Source organism: Camellia sinensis, chromosome 6 (genome assembly GCF_055761805.1).
Source record: "Camellia sinensis isolate YWXY chromosome 6, ASM5576180v1, whole genome shotgun sequence".
In the NCBI taxonomy this organism is placed as follows: Eukaryota; Viridiplantae; Streptophyta; class Magnoliopsida; order Ericales; family Theaceae; genus Camellia; species Camellia sinensis.
This window is the reverse complement of record NC_138966.1, coordinates 147005418-147022505: the sequence shown is the minus strand read 5'-3', so window position 1 is coordinate 147022505 and position 17088 is coordinate 147005418. Positions and strand designations below refer to the sequence as shown.

Genomic DNA, 17088 nt, shown 5'->3' with positions numbered 1-17088 from the left:
GTCCTCAAATGTTTTAAGACAAAGGACAATTCCTGCAAAAATAGAGGCCAGATCCAATAAGAGAACAACAAATATATAACATGAACTTTGTATAGTAGTTTGCATGGGTTCTAAATCTCTTTTTCCTTTCCATTTTAGGTTGATTATGTGATCTTCCATCCAACATTCCTTCCTTTCAATTGAACTATTTGTTTCTTGTTTTTGTAAAAGTCAAAGTTCTGGTTAAAGATGTAGAAAATATGATGAATTTTTTACACCATGACATGGACAAGAATTGGACAGAAAACAAACTAAATAATAGGATAGCATATTAATTTATCAAAAATTGAAAAAGAACAAAAAAGAAAAAGAAAAAAGGAAAGGATAAAGCTAACCTCTACACACAATAATTAATCACAGAAAAATTTACCTTGAAATAAAAAATAATCAAAAGAATGCATATTAAAAACTTTTATGTGTGGCAAACATTTCTATGTAGTTACACAAGGTGTTGAAAACTCACATGAGTTGGTCCTCTATTTGGCAATGAAACAACCAGAGGATGATTGTGGTCCCTCACAAATTTTCTCACAACCCACCTTCCAGGTTTCTCTCTTTCACTAAAATCATTGCCGTACAACATTCTCATTGCCTGTCTCGCTTTTGAAGTGTAACTCTCTCTGATTTTTTATTATCATGACTTGCTCTACATCCAAGTCCACGTGAAATAACTGACCCATCACGCTCTGACTTTCAGGAAGATAAAACACGAGTTACAAATCCTACATGAGTGGCATATTCATCATAGAATGTTCTTGCAGCTTCTTTCGACTCAAATAGCATCCCCTTTTATGGTTCTTGATTTCTATCAGATCCACATGAACTTAGTTCCCCTCCTACAGAAGTTTCTATCCTCCTAGCACCATGGTCCATTTGGGTCTGCCCATCCACGACACTCAACATTAACAGTTATGAAATCTTTACCAAAAAAGGAAATGAAAAATGGAAACTATTGTACATAACGTACTTTTTTTAAAAACTAATTTGATTGAAATAACAATTTGTAAATCAAGATTAAGAGAAGCGTGGCTTCTAATTTTAGATAAATGTAACTGGGAGACGACAACATCAATGAAAAGATAGCTATAAATAACATTAAATTATACCAGAGTTGCCCGTGACAACCACTAGCCAGTTAATCTTGTGCAAACCACCAAACAATTTCTCATAAGCATGTAAACAAGCAGCAAAGATAGGCAAAAATTGACTGACAAGGGAAAATTTCCATGATGAAAAATCATGGGCAAATTACAAACACCCCCTCGAGGATTGGTAAAAATACAGATTCCTCCCTGAGGTTTGAGAAATTACAAATTGCCCTCTGAGGGTCAAATTTTCATAACAAATTAGGGGAAATTAAGGGGGAATCTGTATGAAAATAAAAACCTCAGGGGGCAATTTGTTATGAAAATATAAACCTCAGGGGGCGGGATGTAATTTCTTAAACCTCAAGGGGGAATCTGTATTTTCACCAAACCTCGAGGGGGGTGTTTGTAATTTGCCCAAAAATCATAAAATGTAAAAACAATGCAATCATCTAGCATAACAATAAATACTAAGCATTTGGCTTTGGCCTAACAATGAGTTTGTCTATATAACTCAACATCATCAATAGCAACTAGATAGAATTTTGAATGTAATGTGGATTAGTCAAGGTACAAAGTAAGTAATCGAATTCATATAACAATGTGAAGTTCATATAGTTATATAAATCAATTAAAATTAGGTCACCAAGACCATTACCTTGTTCAATCCCATTTACTGAACATATTCCATCAACATAAAGAAATGGTTAGTTAGTGTCATTGCAATGCATTGTTTCCCAAATCCTTTAATCAAATTTGGTACTTGTGGGAAAATATTTTCTGAGTACCAACACGTGGCAAGGTGACGCCGACGTGTCAGCCGAGGTGCCACGTGTCTTGGTTGTTGTGCCGAGGTCATCTCGGCTAGGCCGAGGTTGCCTCCGAAGATATCGGAATCCGAGATAAGCGGATAAGGGACAAGAGTCCTAGAATGAAGAGGGAACTCAACTTGGATATGGACAAGAGTCCTAGATTGGGAGAAGACTTCAGTTTGGATAAAGATAAGACTCTTAGAGAGTTTATCCTAATCCCACTGGGAGTCCTAGATTAGCAGTAATCCTAAGTCCATTAGGGCCAGGCTCCTTTTGGGACTAGGATTGTGTTGACTATAAAAGAGAGGCACCCCCATGGGTCTAAGGTATGCTTTTGATACTCAAACTTGTGAGTTTAGTACTTGATTTATCTTTGAGAGATATACTGACTTGATCGTCGGAGTGCCCCCGGGTGGTCGAAACCACCGCGGGATTCTTATATTTCTGTTGCAGGTCAGTCAGGTGCTATCTATTCTGCCAGTACTCTCCAGCTGGTTACTAAGCGGGTAGTGTGGTCGGAAAATCACCCACACAATTTGGCGCCGTCTGTGGGAAAGAAAGAAGAATAGATGGCCAATGACGGACAGAAGGATCAGACTGGAGACAACGCTCTTGCTGGGAATAAGAGATCTATCAACCTCGACGTTGAAGGGGACAATAGCAACACAGAAACTCGTGACCAGAGTCACGGAGTGAAAGAAGCCGGTCAGGAAGGTGATGCACCAAAGACGACAAATCGAAGCAACAGAGATGACCTCCAGGTATGGAAGGATAGATACCTGCGGAGGAACGGAGACCCTTCCAGAAGGGATGCAAAGACAGGGGGCATGAGCGCTCCCAAGGAAACAACATTCAAGTATAGAAGAACTCATCCTGAGTAAGCAGATCTCGAATTCCAGATCCTGGATCCCAGATCCGAGAAGACATGATCTCAGCCTAGACAAGTAGGCCCGAGAAGACGAGAGCTCAACCTAAGTGAGCAAGATAAGATCTCGGCACCTGAGTCCGAGAAGAGAAGAGCACAATGAGCAGATCCCAGAAGATAAAAAGGAAACACACAAGATCAAACTAAAGTTGGCCAGAAGTATGCTAAGGCCAAGGAAGACATGCCGGGAACAAAGGCGTCGGAACAAGAAAAAAGAAACGGCTCGCCGATGCGAGGCCAAGAATCAAACTCAAGTTGGAGCCAAGTAAGATCAATAGAGAAACCAAGGCCGACAACCTCAGCTTGAATTAAATCTCGGCGACAAGGTCGAAACTACATGTATGATGAGAACCCAAGTGGATTTTAAGTTCACACTGGGGGGGCAGAGAGAAGAAGAATGCGTTTACCACTTGTTAAAATTTGTAACAATTTACAAGTTGGTTAAACCAATATGATGCTTAACCGAAGTTAAGCCGAGATGATACTTAACTGAAGTTAAACCGAGATGATGCTTAACCGAAGTTAAGCCGAAGATGATAATGCTTAACCGAAGTTAAGCCAAAGATGATAATGCTTAACCGAAGTTAAGCCAAAGATGATGTTTAACCGAAGTTAAACCGAGATGATGCTTAACCGAAGTTAAGCCAAAGATGATGTTTAACTGAAGTTAAACTGAGATGGTTCCTTATCTTCACTTGTTGAAATTTGTAGCAATTTACAAGTCGAAGTTAAGCCGAGATTATTCCTTAATTCACTTGTTGAAATTTGTAGCAATTTACAAGCTGATTCCTTATCTTCACAAGTAGATCATTGTTATAACTTGAGAAAAATTTACAGTATATGTTAACACTTGTTGAAATTTGTAGCAATTTACAAGTAGGCTAGACCGAGATCACCGTTTAAACACTTGTTGAAACTTGAGAAAAAGTTTGCAAAATTAATATTGAGTAGTATATGTTTCACCCTTGTTAGAATTTATGAAAAGTTTGCAGGTCAGTATCTTGCCGAAGTAAAAGTTTTGTAGCTATTATACCCGAGGTATGTAACCCCGAGAAGATTGCACAAAGGAGGCAAAGTATGAAAGGCATACAAAATATTCTAAGTATAGAATCATGTAAGAGCAGTTAAAAGAAGATCAAAACAGAATTCGTCGTGCTTGACACGCCTTCACCTTACAATATCATCTTGGGAAGGCCATGGTTCCATGCAATGGGGGCAGTTCCCTCAACGTTGCATCAACTACTGCGGTTCCCAACAGAACATGGGATTGAATAAGTCAGAGGAGACCAACTGCAGGCAAAAAATTGCCCCATGGCAGCAATGAAAACTACCTGCAACATTCGGGAACCAGGGAAGGCAGAGATTAAAGACGAGGACATGGAGGTCCTAGATGATGTCGACAAGGAGCCAGCCAAAAAGAGTGAAGAGACACTGAAGAAAATCCTCGTCCAAGAGGGCGACGAAGAGCGCTTCATTCAGAGAAGGAAAGTTGAATTAGACATTCAAGAATAAGGAGGCACATCGGCCATATGCAGAGCTTACATTATCTAAAGAACAAAAAGGTATAAGAGTACAAGCGACAAAAAAAGGAAAAACTTCAAAAACTGAGATGATGCTTAACCGAAGTTAAGCCGAGATGATGTCTAACCGAAGTTAAACTGAGGTGATGTTTAACTGAAGTTAAACTGAGATGATACTTAACCGAAGTTAAACCGACATGATGTTTAACACTTGTTGAAATTCTGAGAGAATTTACAAGTTAAAGAGTGCACAAAGTTAAATGTCGGCAAAAGATTCGCCGGAGTCAAACGTCGTTTTGATTAGAACCACTAAGTGCACGCCAGAAGTGGTGACCAGAATTGTGAAAGGAATAAATGCTTCAAGAAACAGCGATGATAGTTTGCAAAGGCCAAGAGAAAGAGGGTCTAAAGGGGGTGAATTAAATACCAGAAGTTTTAATACATCGGCGAAAGAAGAACACATCAGGTCTGTGACTATAGCACGAAGCCTACTTCCCTCAATGTGATCCTAAGTACAACTTACATTCACATTAAGGGGCAGGGAGAAGGTGTAGGGGGAAGGAATGATAATTAAGGAGCAAGGAATGTTAACACTTGTTGAAATTTTTGAGCAAAATTACAAAATGAGTTAACCAAAGATTATGAAGTCTACCACTTGTTGAAATTTGTAGCAATTTATAAGTTTGGTATAGCCGAGATAAACACTGAAAGACGTTTCCGAGATATGATCAACCGGGAAGACCAACTAGCTTGTTAAGAGCTGAGAATGTTGGCAAGTATAAAAATGAAGACCTTAAAGAACTAGGGACTGAAAGCAAGAATGTCGGACTAATCTACTTCGACGGACGACAATGGTTCAGCCTCGGCAGTCAATTGGAGGAGCTTCTCTACCGCTACCTCGGCATCAATTTCAAGAAGAAAACAAACTACTCGGCATCAGCGGTAGGTTGTGTCTCACCCCCAGAAGACAGTTGGAAAGAACTTCTCAGCAGCCTTCTCAGCCACGAGCTCAGCATCAACCTCCTGAAGAGTTTGATCAAAGCTCTTCTTGGCGATTGGCACCTCGGAGTTTGAAGGCAAAGATTGAAAGCAAGAATCTGGAAAAAGACACAGAAAACAGAAACAAGAATGTAATTCGTAATGAAGAATGATGATGAAGCTACCAAGAAATCAAGACAAAAAGATTGCACAAGTGAGTCAAGCCAAGAACAGTGGTAGAAATCAACAGATGTGTGACCAGTGTGTATTCAAGAAGATGATTTGGAAATAACGGGTAAAACAACAGTGGTGATTAAACAATGAAGCAGAGCTTCTTGGAAAGCAACAAGAAATAAAACCAGGAGGAACAGTGGCTTACCAGAAAGAGGGAAGCCGGAATGAGATTTGCCGAAGTCTGACGACAATGACAGAATGACGTAAAGCTTCACCGGAGGAGAGAAACAAAGACAGTTGCAGAAGCTTGAAAGCTTGGAACAAATGACAGATTTAAGCAAAAGTGCTAGAAAGAGAAGAAGCCAAAGGATTAAATGAAAAAAGAGAAAGATAGTCAAGAAGACGACAAAGTTCAAGAATAAAGCCAAGTGCACAGGCACTAAGTAAGTATGTGAAGAACAAGAAAGTAATGAACCAGACATGATACTAGCAACAGAAAGCGGATATGACAAGAACAAGTGCCAGGCATTCAAACAATTCAAGACTTGAAGACAGATGAAAATAGAAGGCAACAGATGACAAATAAACAGATTTAAAGTAAATCAGAAGAGTTATGAAAGATTGAGCTTAATAGCAAGTAAAAAGTTTATGAACCTACAAAATGAAATGAACGCCGATATGAAAATCGCCGGAGTCAAATAGATGACTGGAAATCGGGAACTCACCAGAGAGTGTGAGTGGAGCAGTTGCAAAGCTCTTGGAGTTTACGAATTAATGGAACAAGAACCTCGGCTAGGAGGTGTGATCTCGAGCAGCTTGGAAAGCATGAAACTTGATACTTGACAGAAGTGGACAGTAAAGTCTAGGGAACTTTTGATCTCAAACGGAGGGGCACAGATGAACGAACAGTGTAGGTTCCATCACCTCAGAATGCCGAGGTAATAGAACCTAGGGGGCAGTTGTGGGAAAATATTTTCTGAGTACCAACACGTGGCAAGGTGACGCCGACGTGTCAGCCGAGGTGCCACGTGTCTTGGTTGTTGTGCCGAGGTCATCTCGGCTAGGCCGAGGTTGCCTCCGAAGATATCGGAATCCGAGATGAGCGGATAAGGGACAAGAGTCCTAGAATGAAGAGGGAACTCAACTTGGATATGGACAAGAGTCCTAGATTGGGAGAAGACTTCAGTTTGGATAAAGATAAGACTCTTAGAGAGTTTATCCTAATCCCACTGGGAGTCCTAGATTAGCAGTAATCCTAAGTCCATTAGGGCCAGGCTCCTTTTGGGACTAGGATTGTGTTGACTATAAAAGAGAGGCACCCCCATGGGTCTAAGGTATGCTTTTGATACTCAAACTTGTGAGTTTAGTACTTGATTTATCTTTGAGAGATATACTGACTTGATCGTCGGAGTGCCCCCGGGTGGTCGAAACCACCGCGGGATTCTTATATTTCTGTTGCAGGTCAGTCAGGTGCTATCTATTCTGCCAGTACTCTTCAGCTGGTTACTAAGCGGGCAGTGTGGTCGGAAAATCACCCACACAGTACTGCTTTAGAATTGTTGAATTTTGTGCCAAAAAGCACAACCAAAAGAACAATGAAACAAACAAATTTGAGTTACCCATGTAACCCATCATGAAAATACTAAAAAAAAAAAAAAAAGCGATTAGCATTTTAATTTATTGATTTATTTTGCTACCAAAAAAAAAAAAAATATATCAAACAAATTAAGCCAAAAGGTTGTGTAAGGCTCAGTGACAGTAAAATTGTTTGTTCGCACCTATTTATCTGTTGCTTCTACTTCAAAATAATCTCAGGGGTGCTTCATAAGTATATGATTCAAAACTAACATTTTCTTAGCAACCAAACTAGATCTAAAACTAAAAAAGACCAAGAACAAAGCAATCGGGGCACTGCCTGAAAGAAAAGCACAGTTAATTTCCCATGCCCAAAGCCCAGAATTGACAAAATAAAAATAAAAAGTTCATCAAAATTTCTGAAAATTTAAACCAAATGCAGAACAAACAGCTCGAATTGGTTGAATTCTAGGGTTTGAATGACAGAAATGTCGTCTTGATCTTCAAAAACAAATTGCACACATATACACATCATATACATACATTTAGAGAGAGAGAGAGAGAGAGAGAGAGAGAGAGAGAGAGAGAGAGAGAGAGAGAGAGATAGTTACTGAAATCGAAGCTTGGGTTTGAGGGTTGATTTGGAGTTGAATTGTTGGAGTGAAGCTTTGAGAGTTAAAATTGAGTGGTAAGATGATTTTTGATGCAAGAGGGGAGGGACGACTTGGAAGTATGGAACTATACGTGTCTCCGTCGTACAGTGAAATAAAATGCAAATTCTAACGTCCTCTCCAGGGCCAACAATGATTCAGAACATTAATTTTGGTATTCTAATATAGTATAAATGACATATAATGAGAAAAAAAATATAAAAATAAAAATTAAGACTAAAACATCAAATCACAGTAGGTGGGCTCACTGTCAACTCATTAGAACTAACTTTAGAACTCAAAAATTAAAATTCCAAAACATTTTTCCTCTAGGGTATGGGGACACGTGTTGTCTTTCCATAGGTTAAATCCTTGATCACACCAGAAATGTCTTTCATTTTTCAAAGACTAATTCTACAAATACTAATAAATAGGTAAAATAAATATGAATGAATAGTGTAAAATAACAAATAGAATTATAATGTTGCTCTAATAGTTAAATTGTTATTTTTTAGTTGGGCGAATTACACTAACGGTCTTTATAATTTGGGTCTTGTGTCACCTTGATTCCTGACTTTTTAATTGTGACACATGTGATCCTGAATTTTGAATCTTATTCTAAATAAGGATAATTGAAGATATTATTACTCAATTTAAGGGTAAATTCGTCAATTTAATAAAATATAAACTAATTTGATAAAAACAAATGCCAAAAAAATATTTTTAAATTTTTTAAAATTATTTCTATCTACTAAAGATAAATTATGTAAAATCGATAAATCTTTTAAACATTTTTTTTACCAAATTAATTTTAATTATATGTTTAGATGATGATCATGTAATGGGTGGTTGTTTTATTTTTATTAAATTAGTTTCTATTTTTTCAAAAGTGAAATATGATGACAAATTTGCTATTATTATTAAACCAATCTATTAAATAAAAAAATATAAAATTAAAAACATTTCATATATTAAATATATTGATTACATATTAAAAGCCTAACAACCACTCATTACATGATTATCATCCAAACATATAATAAAAATTAATTTGATAAAATAAATAAATAAATAAATGTCTAAAAGATTAATCAATTTTACATAATTTTATTTTGGTGGGTAGAAATTATTTTTAAAAATTCAAGAATATTTTTTTGACATTTATTTTTTTCAAATTAGTTTATATTTTATCAGATTGACGACTTTGTCCTTAAAATTGAGCAATGGTATCTTCAATTGTCCTTATTTGAAACAAGATTCAAAATTTAGCGTCAAATGTGTCACAATTGAAAAGTTAGAGACCAAAGTAACATGAGCCCCAAACTATAGGGACTATTAGTGCAATTCATCCTTTTTAGTTTAACTAACTTTCGGATAGTTGTCCGAGTGGTTGTTCGGCCTATCATCCAAATTGGCAACTTTAACAAACATTCGGTGGTCGTTCGGGTGGTTGTCTAGACAGTCATTCAAAATTTATTGTCTCTCTTTTTATTTGTTGTGTTGGCAACTTTAACTGTGTGAAATTTGTGCCAAATTTGACACAAGAGATAGCAATTGTTATTTTTAGCAGTTCCAATAGTAGACCATTAAAGCACTTTATTTTCCTACACCTACTATAGTTTGCCTTTAGCATCATCCCATTTAGCAAATCATTAGAGATGCTCTATCAATTGTACTAAAAATACAAATGGTCAAATGTGATTAATTGTCAAAAAAATAATAATTTTTAAACCTCCAATAATATTTGGACATGGATACTTTTAGTAGAATTGTTAGTAAGATTTTAAATAGATGTAACATTTCTCTTCTTGAAAAATGTCTCTATATGCCCCAATTACTAAGTTTGTAGTATTTAGTAAGGTGGGCATCGACCCACCCAACCCACTCGGTCCGACCCTATTTTATAGGGTTTAGAAATGTTATTTTAACCCATAAGCCTAAGTAAAGCCATCATTTTCAGTCTGATATATTAATGGGCTGAATCTGGGATTTATAATTTCAAACCAGCCTGACCCGACCTGGCCTGGTGTAGATACCCATTTTTTATGAACCCTAAGACTTCAGGCGCTTGTAAGTTTCCCGGTGATGATATGGTAATTACTTCATCACTAGAAATGCTTAAGGTTGTTATGAGCTGTTGTGTTACCTTGTTTTTAATCAAAACCATATTTTTATAAAAATGATCATTTTACCCCTGAACTCATTTTAGCCAAAACCTAACTTTTTGGTTCCACTTAGAGGAAAAAGTCAGATTGAGTTTGAAATGATGAATATTTTCAAAACCATTGATCTATTTTGCGCAAAAAGTCAATTTGAAGCCAAACAGACCTACTTAAGTCATGAGAGGGTCCAAAGGCATGAAATCATGTACCTGTGCATGCATGAATGGCACACATACCCAGGAGGTATTTGTGGCTACACATAGGTCATGCAGCCATACAATCCACTAACACCCAATTTTGTTTTGAAAGCGGATGTTGGTGCATTTTCTTCAGGAGGTGCAAAGGGAATGTGATAGGGCAACTATAAGACGACCTAGGGTGTTCCCCAAGTGTCCTACTTGCCTATAAATACAACCCCTCATCCACTCTTTGAAGATCCAAGTTTTGAGCAATTTTGAGTGAGTTTTAAGAGAAAAAGACTTGCCTCCTTCTACCCTAAACCCTAGAATCCAGAAATACAAATCCTACAGCAGCTTCAACAACTAAAAGTGTATTCAGGGTTTGAGAAACTTGAACCGAATCAGCACCAAAGCTTGAGGGAAGCTTGCAAGTAAGGAAACTCGACTTTTCTCCACGTTTTCTTCGGTTTGTGATCAAAACCAGCGAGTAAGTCCTCTTTTCTTTATATTTCAGGAGCTTCTAGTCTATTTTTCATTATATAATCATGTTAGGGTGTTAGTTTAGCATAAAGTATCATGTGAGTTAATTAACTTGCATATTTTTCGTTTTATTTTGCATCTTTTGTTTAAGTAAACAAGCATGTTAGGGTTAGTGTAATCATGTAATCATCTTGTATGTAGTCCGCTTTGAGCCTCATTGTATAGTAGTTAGTGTTGTTTGTGTGATAGTTGCTTTATTTGCATAAAATCATGTTAGTACTTTTAAATTGGGCTTAGATTGCATATTATATGTATAGTAGCATGTTTAGGTCATATAGACTTTATTTAATTCATGTTTTGCATGTTGGACGCTTGGTAGTGGAATTCGGTGAGTTTTCTTACTCTTCATAGCTTATTGCTTGTTTTGGTACATTGTTTTTCAATAATCCAAAGTTGTACATTTTTTCATGCAAAATTGATTGTTTTTGGATGTTTTCATAAATATTGCTTAGTTTGGGTTAAGTTTATGGCCATGCTGTGACACCCTAAACGTTAATTAAATATCACATAAATACTTATAGTTATATATAATTGTGAGTGTATGCGATAATGTATTATAAATAATGATAAATACATAATCTAATTTGAATAATATATTATTAAATAAATAATAATAAACACAGAATCTAATTTGGCATTAGATTATCAAATATGGGATTAATTAGGGATTATTATTTGGAGCCAAATTAACAGAAATATGAAATTATAATACTAGTTGGGTCAAATTAGAGTTAAAGATAGTAAATAAATAAATATAAAAGTAAGATTAAATAAATAATAATATTGATAACAATAATAATAATAATAGTGGGTGTGGTAGTAAAATAAATAATTAATTTTCTGTTGGTATACGATAAAGTGTAATTTCATTAGGGATTAATTTATTTATATGGTTAATTGGGCAAAAGTGTAATTACCATAAACATTTATTAAGATAACACTAAATCTATGTTAGTAATGAGAATATCCAGGTGAGATTGAAACAAATCTGTGGAAGGATTCAAGAATCGCCCACGTGTTGGCCGGATAGTGGTCCTACCTCCCTATAAATAAGGAGAAGTTGCTCAAATCTGTGGAAGGAGGAAACAAAGAAAGGAAAAAATAAGAGAGGCACGTACGTAGTGAAAGTAAGAAACTTATAGTAGGAAGGTTGTGATAGTGGAGTAAGGCTAAGGGTCAATATTAAGGTGAGTTATATTATATCTTGAGTTACCATAATATATTTTACGTATGTTTTGACTTACCATAATTTATTTTATATAAGTTATATTTTATAAATTATATTAATTCAAGTTATGTTTTAGAAATGTTTCAGTTACGTGAATTAATTTCTAAACTCTATTTGTTTAAATGAAACCCATGGATATGTTTATTTAAATTTTAAAGAATGTTTGACTATGACCTTATAAACAACTATGTTTTGTAAATACCACCACGAGAGTCCCACGCCTTGGGGGAGTTAAATAACTATTGACCTCTGTTTGGCCACTTTGTGGTCCTTTGTTTGTCATGGATCCATTGACCTTTGTTCTGATTGTCGCTTCTGTGACCTCTGTTCTATTCTGTTATGTACCATGGTTATAGTTATTTATTTACATAATTTCCGTATTTCAGTCTCTACTACTTAAATGATTTATTTACCAAATTGAGTTATGTAAATGTTTTGGCTTAACTAACTAACTATCTATGGTTATTTTGGATTCCCTATACTCTTGGCATAATATTTCTCACTCTGTTGTGTGCTTATAGCTGTTATCCTTTCAGGTAACGAGATGTAGAGGAAACCCATAACCTCACGAAATGGAACCCGCACGTGGACTGATGTTGAACCACTTTTTTTTTCTTTTTTCTTTTTTATTTTCTTTTTTATTTTTTTTGCTCCATTTTGTTCTACTCGGGGCCAGTCACGGAATAATGAAATAATAAAAGCCCTATAAATGTATTTTCTCTTATTAAAATAGTAAAATGGAGTAATTTCCTGTTTAATTATTTCATTTCCGCTTGCGCAGTTTAATTTGCTACAAATAGAAAAAGTTAGTAAGCTGCGTTTCCAGCCCTAAGCCCCTGGGGTTGGGTCATGACAAAGGTGGTATCAGAGCAACGGTTCAAAAAAAAATGCTATTTTAATTTGATCAAGAAGTTCAAAAAGTTATAAACAAATCTATAAATAAAACTATATAGCTAAATAAACATAATAAAATAAAATAAGATAAAATAAAATAAAATAAAATAATAATAATAATAATAATAATAATAATAATAATAATAATAATAATAATAATAATAATAATAATAATAAATATTTACCTGCAACGTTAGTCCTTTTGTGTAAAATTTCACGTTTATTCTGGTGTTGTAGGAATGTCAGAGATTAATCTTGATGATGCGTTTTGGGATGAGCTCGGGGCCATTAATTTAGACGAGATTTTAGCTGAGCACCCTGCCTCACCTGAGGGTTGGGGAGATTCAGAGGACTGCACTTAGGCCTTGCCCAGTTGATGGGTTGGCCAGTTTATATCCAGGCTGACCCTACCGATGTCCCACATTTACTGTGGAGGCAAAGCCGTGCCGATACACGCAGACGTTTCCTTGGACCCACTCATGTCCTTGGCGTTGCCTCGGGACATGACTGCCTGCATTATATCATAGGCTCTCTATCCCTAGATTTTGTCGCCAGAAGGGGGAACGTGTACCCTAAGGACTATATTTTCACCACAGTCCCTAACCCGCTAGAGATAATTAATATTTAAAATGTTGACTTTAATAATGACTTGTCATACATTGAGACACCCGGCTGGATTGTCGACCAAGCATTCTTGGGATACATACAGTTCGTCCCAATTTTCACAGTCCAGACAGCATGGATGTGTTTTGGTGTAGTCCAGTTGGGATGGGAATTTGAGCTTTTTATGCAGCACTATTTCCCATGGTTTTTCTGCCCATTTGACCCACCATTCTAGGTTTGGAGAAATTTTTTTTTGTATGCTGACCATGATGTGTTTTAATCCCTTTTTTGTTGTCTTTTTGTTTTTGTTACCACAGGGATGGAACACTAACATATTCTGACTGATGTATATGAAATGTTAAAAAATGTAAAGTTGGCATTTTATATAAATATAGATTGCGCTACACATGCTTATATATATGCTGCGTTGTGAATGTAATGCCTCGTTTATTACTTTGTAAAATGGCCAATAATGGTCATGGAAGTGAGTCATTAGCCAGTGGCACTGAATCGATGGAAAGAATAATAGAAAGAGCGGTTACTAGTTTTTTGCAAACCTTGCAAACTAACATCAACAATGGGACGCTGGAACAGCGAGAAGAACCAGTTACCATAAAACAGTTTCAGGATTTGAAACCCACCACCTTTACTGGCGGCCCAGACCCAATGGTAGCAGACGCTTGGGTTAAAGACATGGAAAAGATTTTTCGTGCCTTACCCTGCACCGAAAGACAAAAGGTAACTTTCATCACTTTCATTTTCAAAGACAATGCACACGAATGGTGGTTTCTCACTCTAACCAAAGAAGAAATTACGACTCGGGCAAGATTCTTGGAAGTATTCTACGAAAAATACTTCCCAGATTCATTGCGGGAACAGAAGGCATCCGAATTCATACATCTAAAGCAAGGAACTATGACGGTGGCCGAATACGAGAGCAAGTTCACTCAACTTGCTAGGTTTGCAACATACGTTATCCCCACTGAAACTCGAAAAACAAGAAAATTTGAAGCAGGATTTGATGATGAAATTAAAGACAGGCTCGAGGTCTTGAAACTGCCAACCTATGCAGAAGTGGTAGACCGGGCATATATTGCAGAAAAGGGGATTAAAGCCTCGCGTTCTGGGGAACCAAGCCACAATAAGCAATTCTGGGAAAGAGACAATAGAAGACCCGGTGTTGCACTTCCCAAAAAGGTGAATATGGGCACAACCAGTTCAGGCCTTCAAGGTCCTACTAACCCCCGAGGTGGCACTGTTCCAATTTGTTCCACTTGTGGGAAGGCTCATTGGGGACAATGCCATCGAGATACGGGGGCATGTTTTAAATGCGATCAAGTTGGCCACTTGCTGAGGAATTGTCCAAAGCTGACTAATTCTACAACCAGCCCCTCTAGCCCAGTCAGGAAACCCGTAGTACCTGGAGGAGAGATGAAGGACCAAAAACATCAAGGGCAGGCTTTCGCCTTGGTACCTGGAAAACCAGAAGTTATTGAAAATGTTGTGTCAGGTACACTTTCTGTTTGTGGTCATTTAGCTCATGTCCTCATTGACTCTGGGTCAACTCATTCTTTTGTTGCACCACACTTTGCTACCAAGTTGGCGTCAACACCCGAACCATTAGAATATATATTGTCCGTGTCTTTTCCTTCTGGTAAGTCTGCTTGCAGTACCGATGTGTACAGATCTTGTGCTATATTCTTAAAAGGCAAAACGTTATATGTAGACTTGATTCCCCTCTGCATTGGAAACTTTGATGTGATCATAGGTATGGATTGGCTGGCTGCCAACCACGCCTCTATCAATTGTAAAGCCAAAAAGGTCTTCCTCAGGTTACCAAACCAACCCGAACTTGTCTTCGATGGGACTGGAGTTTCTAACCCTCCCTGTATTATATCCTCCATGACAGCCCAACGACTTCTAAGAAAAGGTTGTGGTGGTTATATTTGTTATGTGATCAATACACAAAAAGAGGCCCACACCGTTGATGCGATCCCGGTAGTACGAGAGTTCCCGGATGTTTTTCTTGAAGATCTACCCGGTATTTCGGTTGATCGGGAGATTGAATTCACCATTGAAACCCAGCCTGGCATACAACCAATATCAAAAGCTCCTTATCGCATGTCGATGACAGAATTGAAAGAGCTGAAGCCTCAACTCTAGGAACTCCTGGACAAAGGTTTCATTCGACCTAGTACCTCACCCTGGGGAGCTCCAGTATTGTTCGTAAAGAAAAAAAGGCAGCACAATGAGATTATGCATTGATTACCGGGAGCTGAACAAGGTCACCATCAAGAATCGGTATCCTCTGCCGCAAATCGATGACTTGTTCGATCAACTTCAAGGAGCCCAAGTATTTTCCAAAATTGACTTGCGTTTTGGCTATCATCAACTAAAAGTCAAAACGGAAAGTATCGAAAAAACTGCCTTCAGAACTCATTACGGGCACTACGAGTTTCTTGTCATGCCTTTTGGTGTTAAAAATGCCCCAACAACCTTCATGGACCTCATGAACCGAGTGTTCAAACCCTATCTTGATGAGTTTGTCATCATCTTCATTGACGACATCCTTATATACTCCAAGCCACCATAAGGCCATGAGCAGCACTTGCGAATGGTTCTACAAACACTACGTGATCACAAACTTTATGTCAAATTAAAGAAATGCGAATTCTAGATCACTAGTGTACACTTTCTCGGTCACGTCATTAACAAAGATGGCATCTCGGTTGACCCCCCAAAAGTTGCAGCAATCGTGGACTGGCCACGACCTACTAATGCATTAGAAATCCAAATTTTCTTGGGTCTAGCTGGTTATTATTAACGCTTCGTGCAAGATTTCTCAAAGTTAGCATCACCCTTGACCTAGCTAACTCAGAAGAATACACCATTCGAATGGACTAATAAACAGGAGCGTTGCTTTCAAGAATTAAAAAGTCGACTTGTGTTAGCTCCTATACTAGCACTTCTTACAGGAACAGATGGGTTCGTAATCTATAGTGATGCCTCATACAATGGTTTGGGTTGCGTTCTCATGCAAAACGAAAAAGTCATTGCTTATGCGTCACGACAATTAAAGACTCATGAAAAGAACTACCCGACTCATGATTTGGAATTGGCTGCGGTGATCTTTGCCCTAAAAATCTGGCGCCATTATCTCTACGGTGCAACCTGCAAGATATACACTGGTCACAAGAGTCTTAAATATTTGTTCACACAAAAGGAACTGAATATGAGGCAACGACAGTGGCTAGAATTTATGAAAGACTATGATGCAGAAATCCATCACCATCCCGGCAAAACTAACGTGGTGGCAGACGCACTGAGCCGAAAAGCGACTAGAAGTTTGGCATGTACTCTCGTTTCCCACAAGATCAATGGACTACTCATCAACATAACCGTGGAACCTACATTGATTGAAGAAATTAAAGTGCGCCAATGGGAAGATAAACTTTTGAAGAAAAAGTACGAGGAACAGACCCTATTTTCACTATAAGCAATGGGATACTGAAATTTCAAAATCGAATTTGCATACTTAACATCCCGGAACTTAGGAAGAAGATACTGGAGGAAGCTCATAACTCGAGATTTGCAGCCCACCCTGGCAACACAAAGATGTATCATGATCTGAAGGAACATTACTGGTGGACGGGAATGAAAAGAGACATAGCAAGCCATGTCTCCAAATGTCTGCATCGCCAGCGTGTTAAAGTAGAACATCAGA

General features: G+C 37.5%; 1 protein-coding gene and 1 long non-coding RNA gene across 2 annotated transcripts; one reads left to right on the top strand and one right to left on the bottom strand.

The window, feature by feature from the left end:
• Positions 1-410: 410 nt before the first annotated feature.
• LOC145792421 (uncharacterized) lies at positions 411-7904 on the bottom strand. The gene is made up of 2 exons (XR_014331825.1): positions 7720-7904; positions 411-918 (listed from the first exon to the last, which is right to left on the bottom strand). It is a non-coding gene; the product is annotated as an uncharacterized LOC145792421 (long non-coding RNA).
• Positions 7905-13826: 5922 nt separating this feature from the next.
• On the top strand, positions 13827-15527 carry LOC145793676 (uncharacterized). Its single transcript, XM_082876541.1, has one exon. The coding sequence runs from the start codon at positions 13827-13829 to the stop codon at positions 15525-15527; it is 1701 nt and encodes a 566-aa protein (XP_082732667.1).
• The last annotated feature ends 1561 nt before the right edge of the window (positions 15528-17088 follow it).

What these genes read in the sequence shown, in the direction of transcription:
- LOC145793676 (XM_082876541.1), top strand. Translation starts at nt 13,827, where the DNA reads ATGGCCAATAATGGTCATGGAAGTGAGTCATTAGCCAGTGGCACTGAA.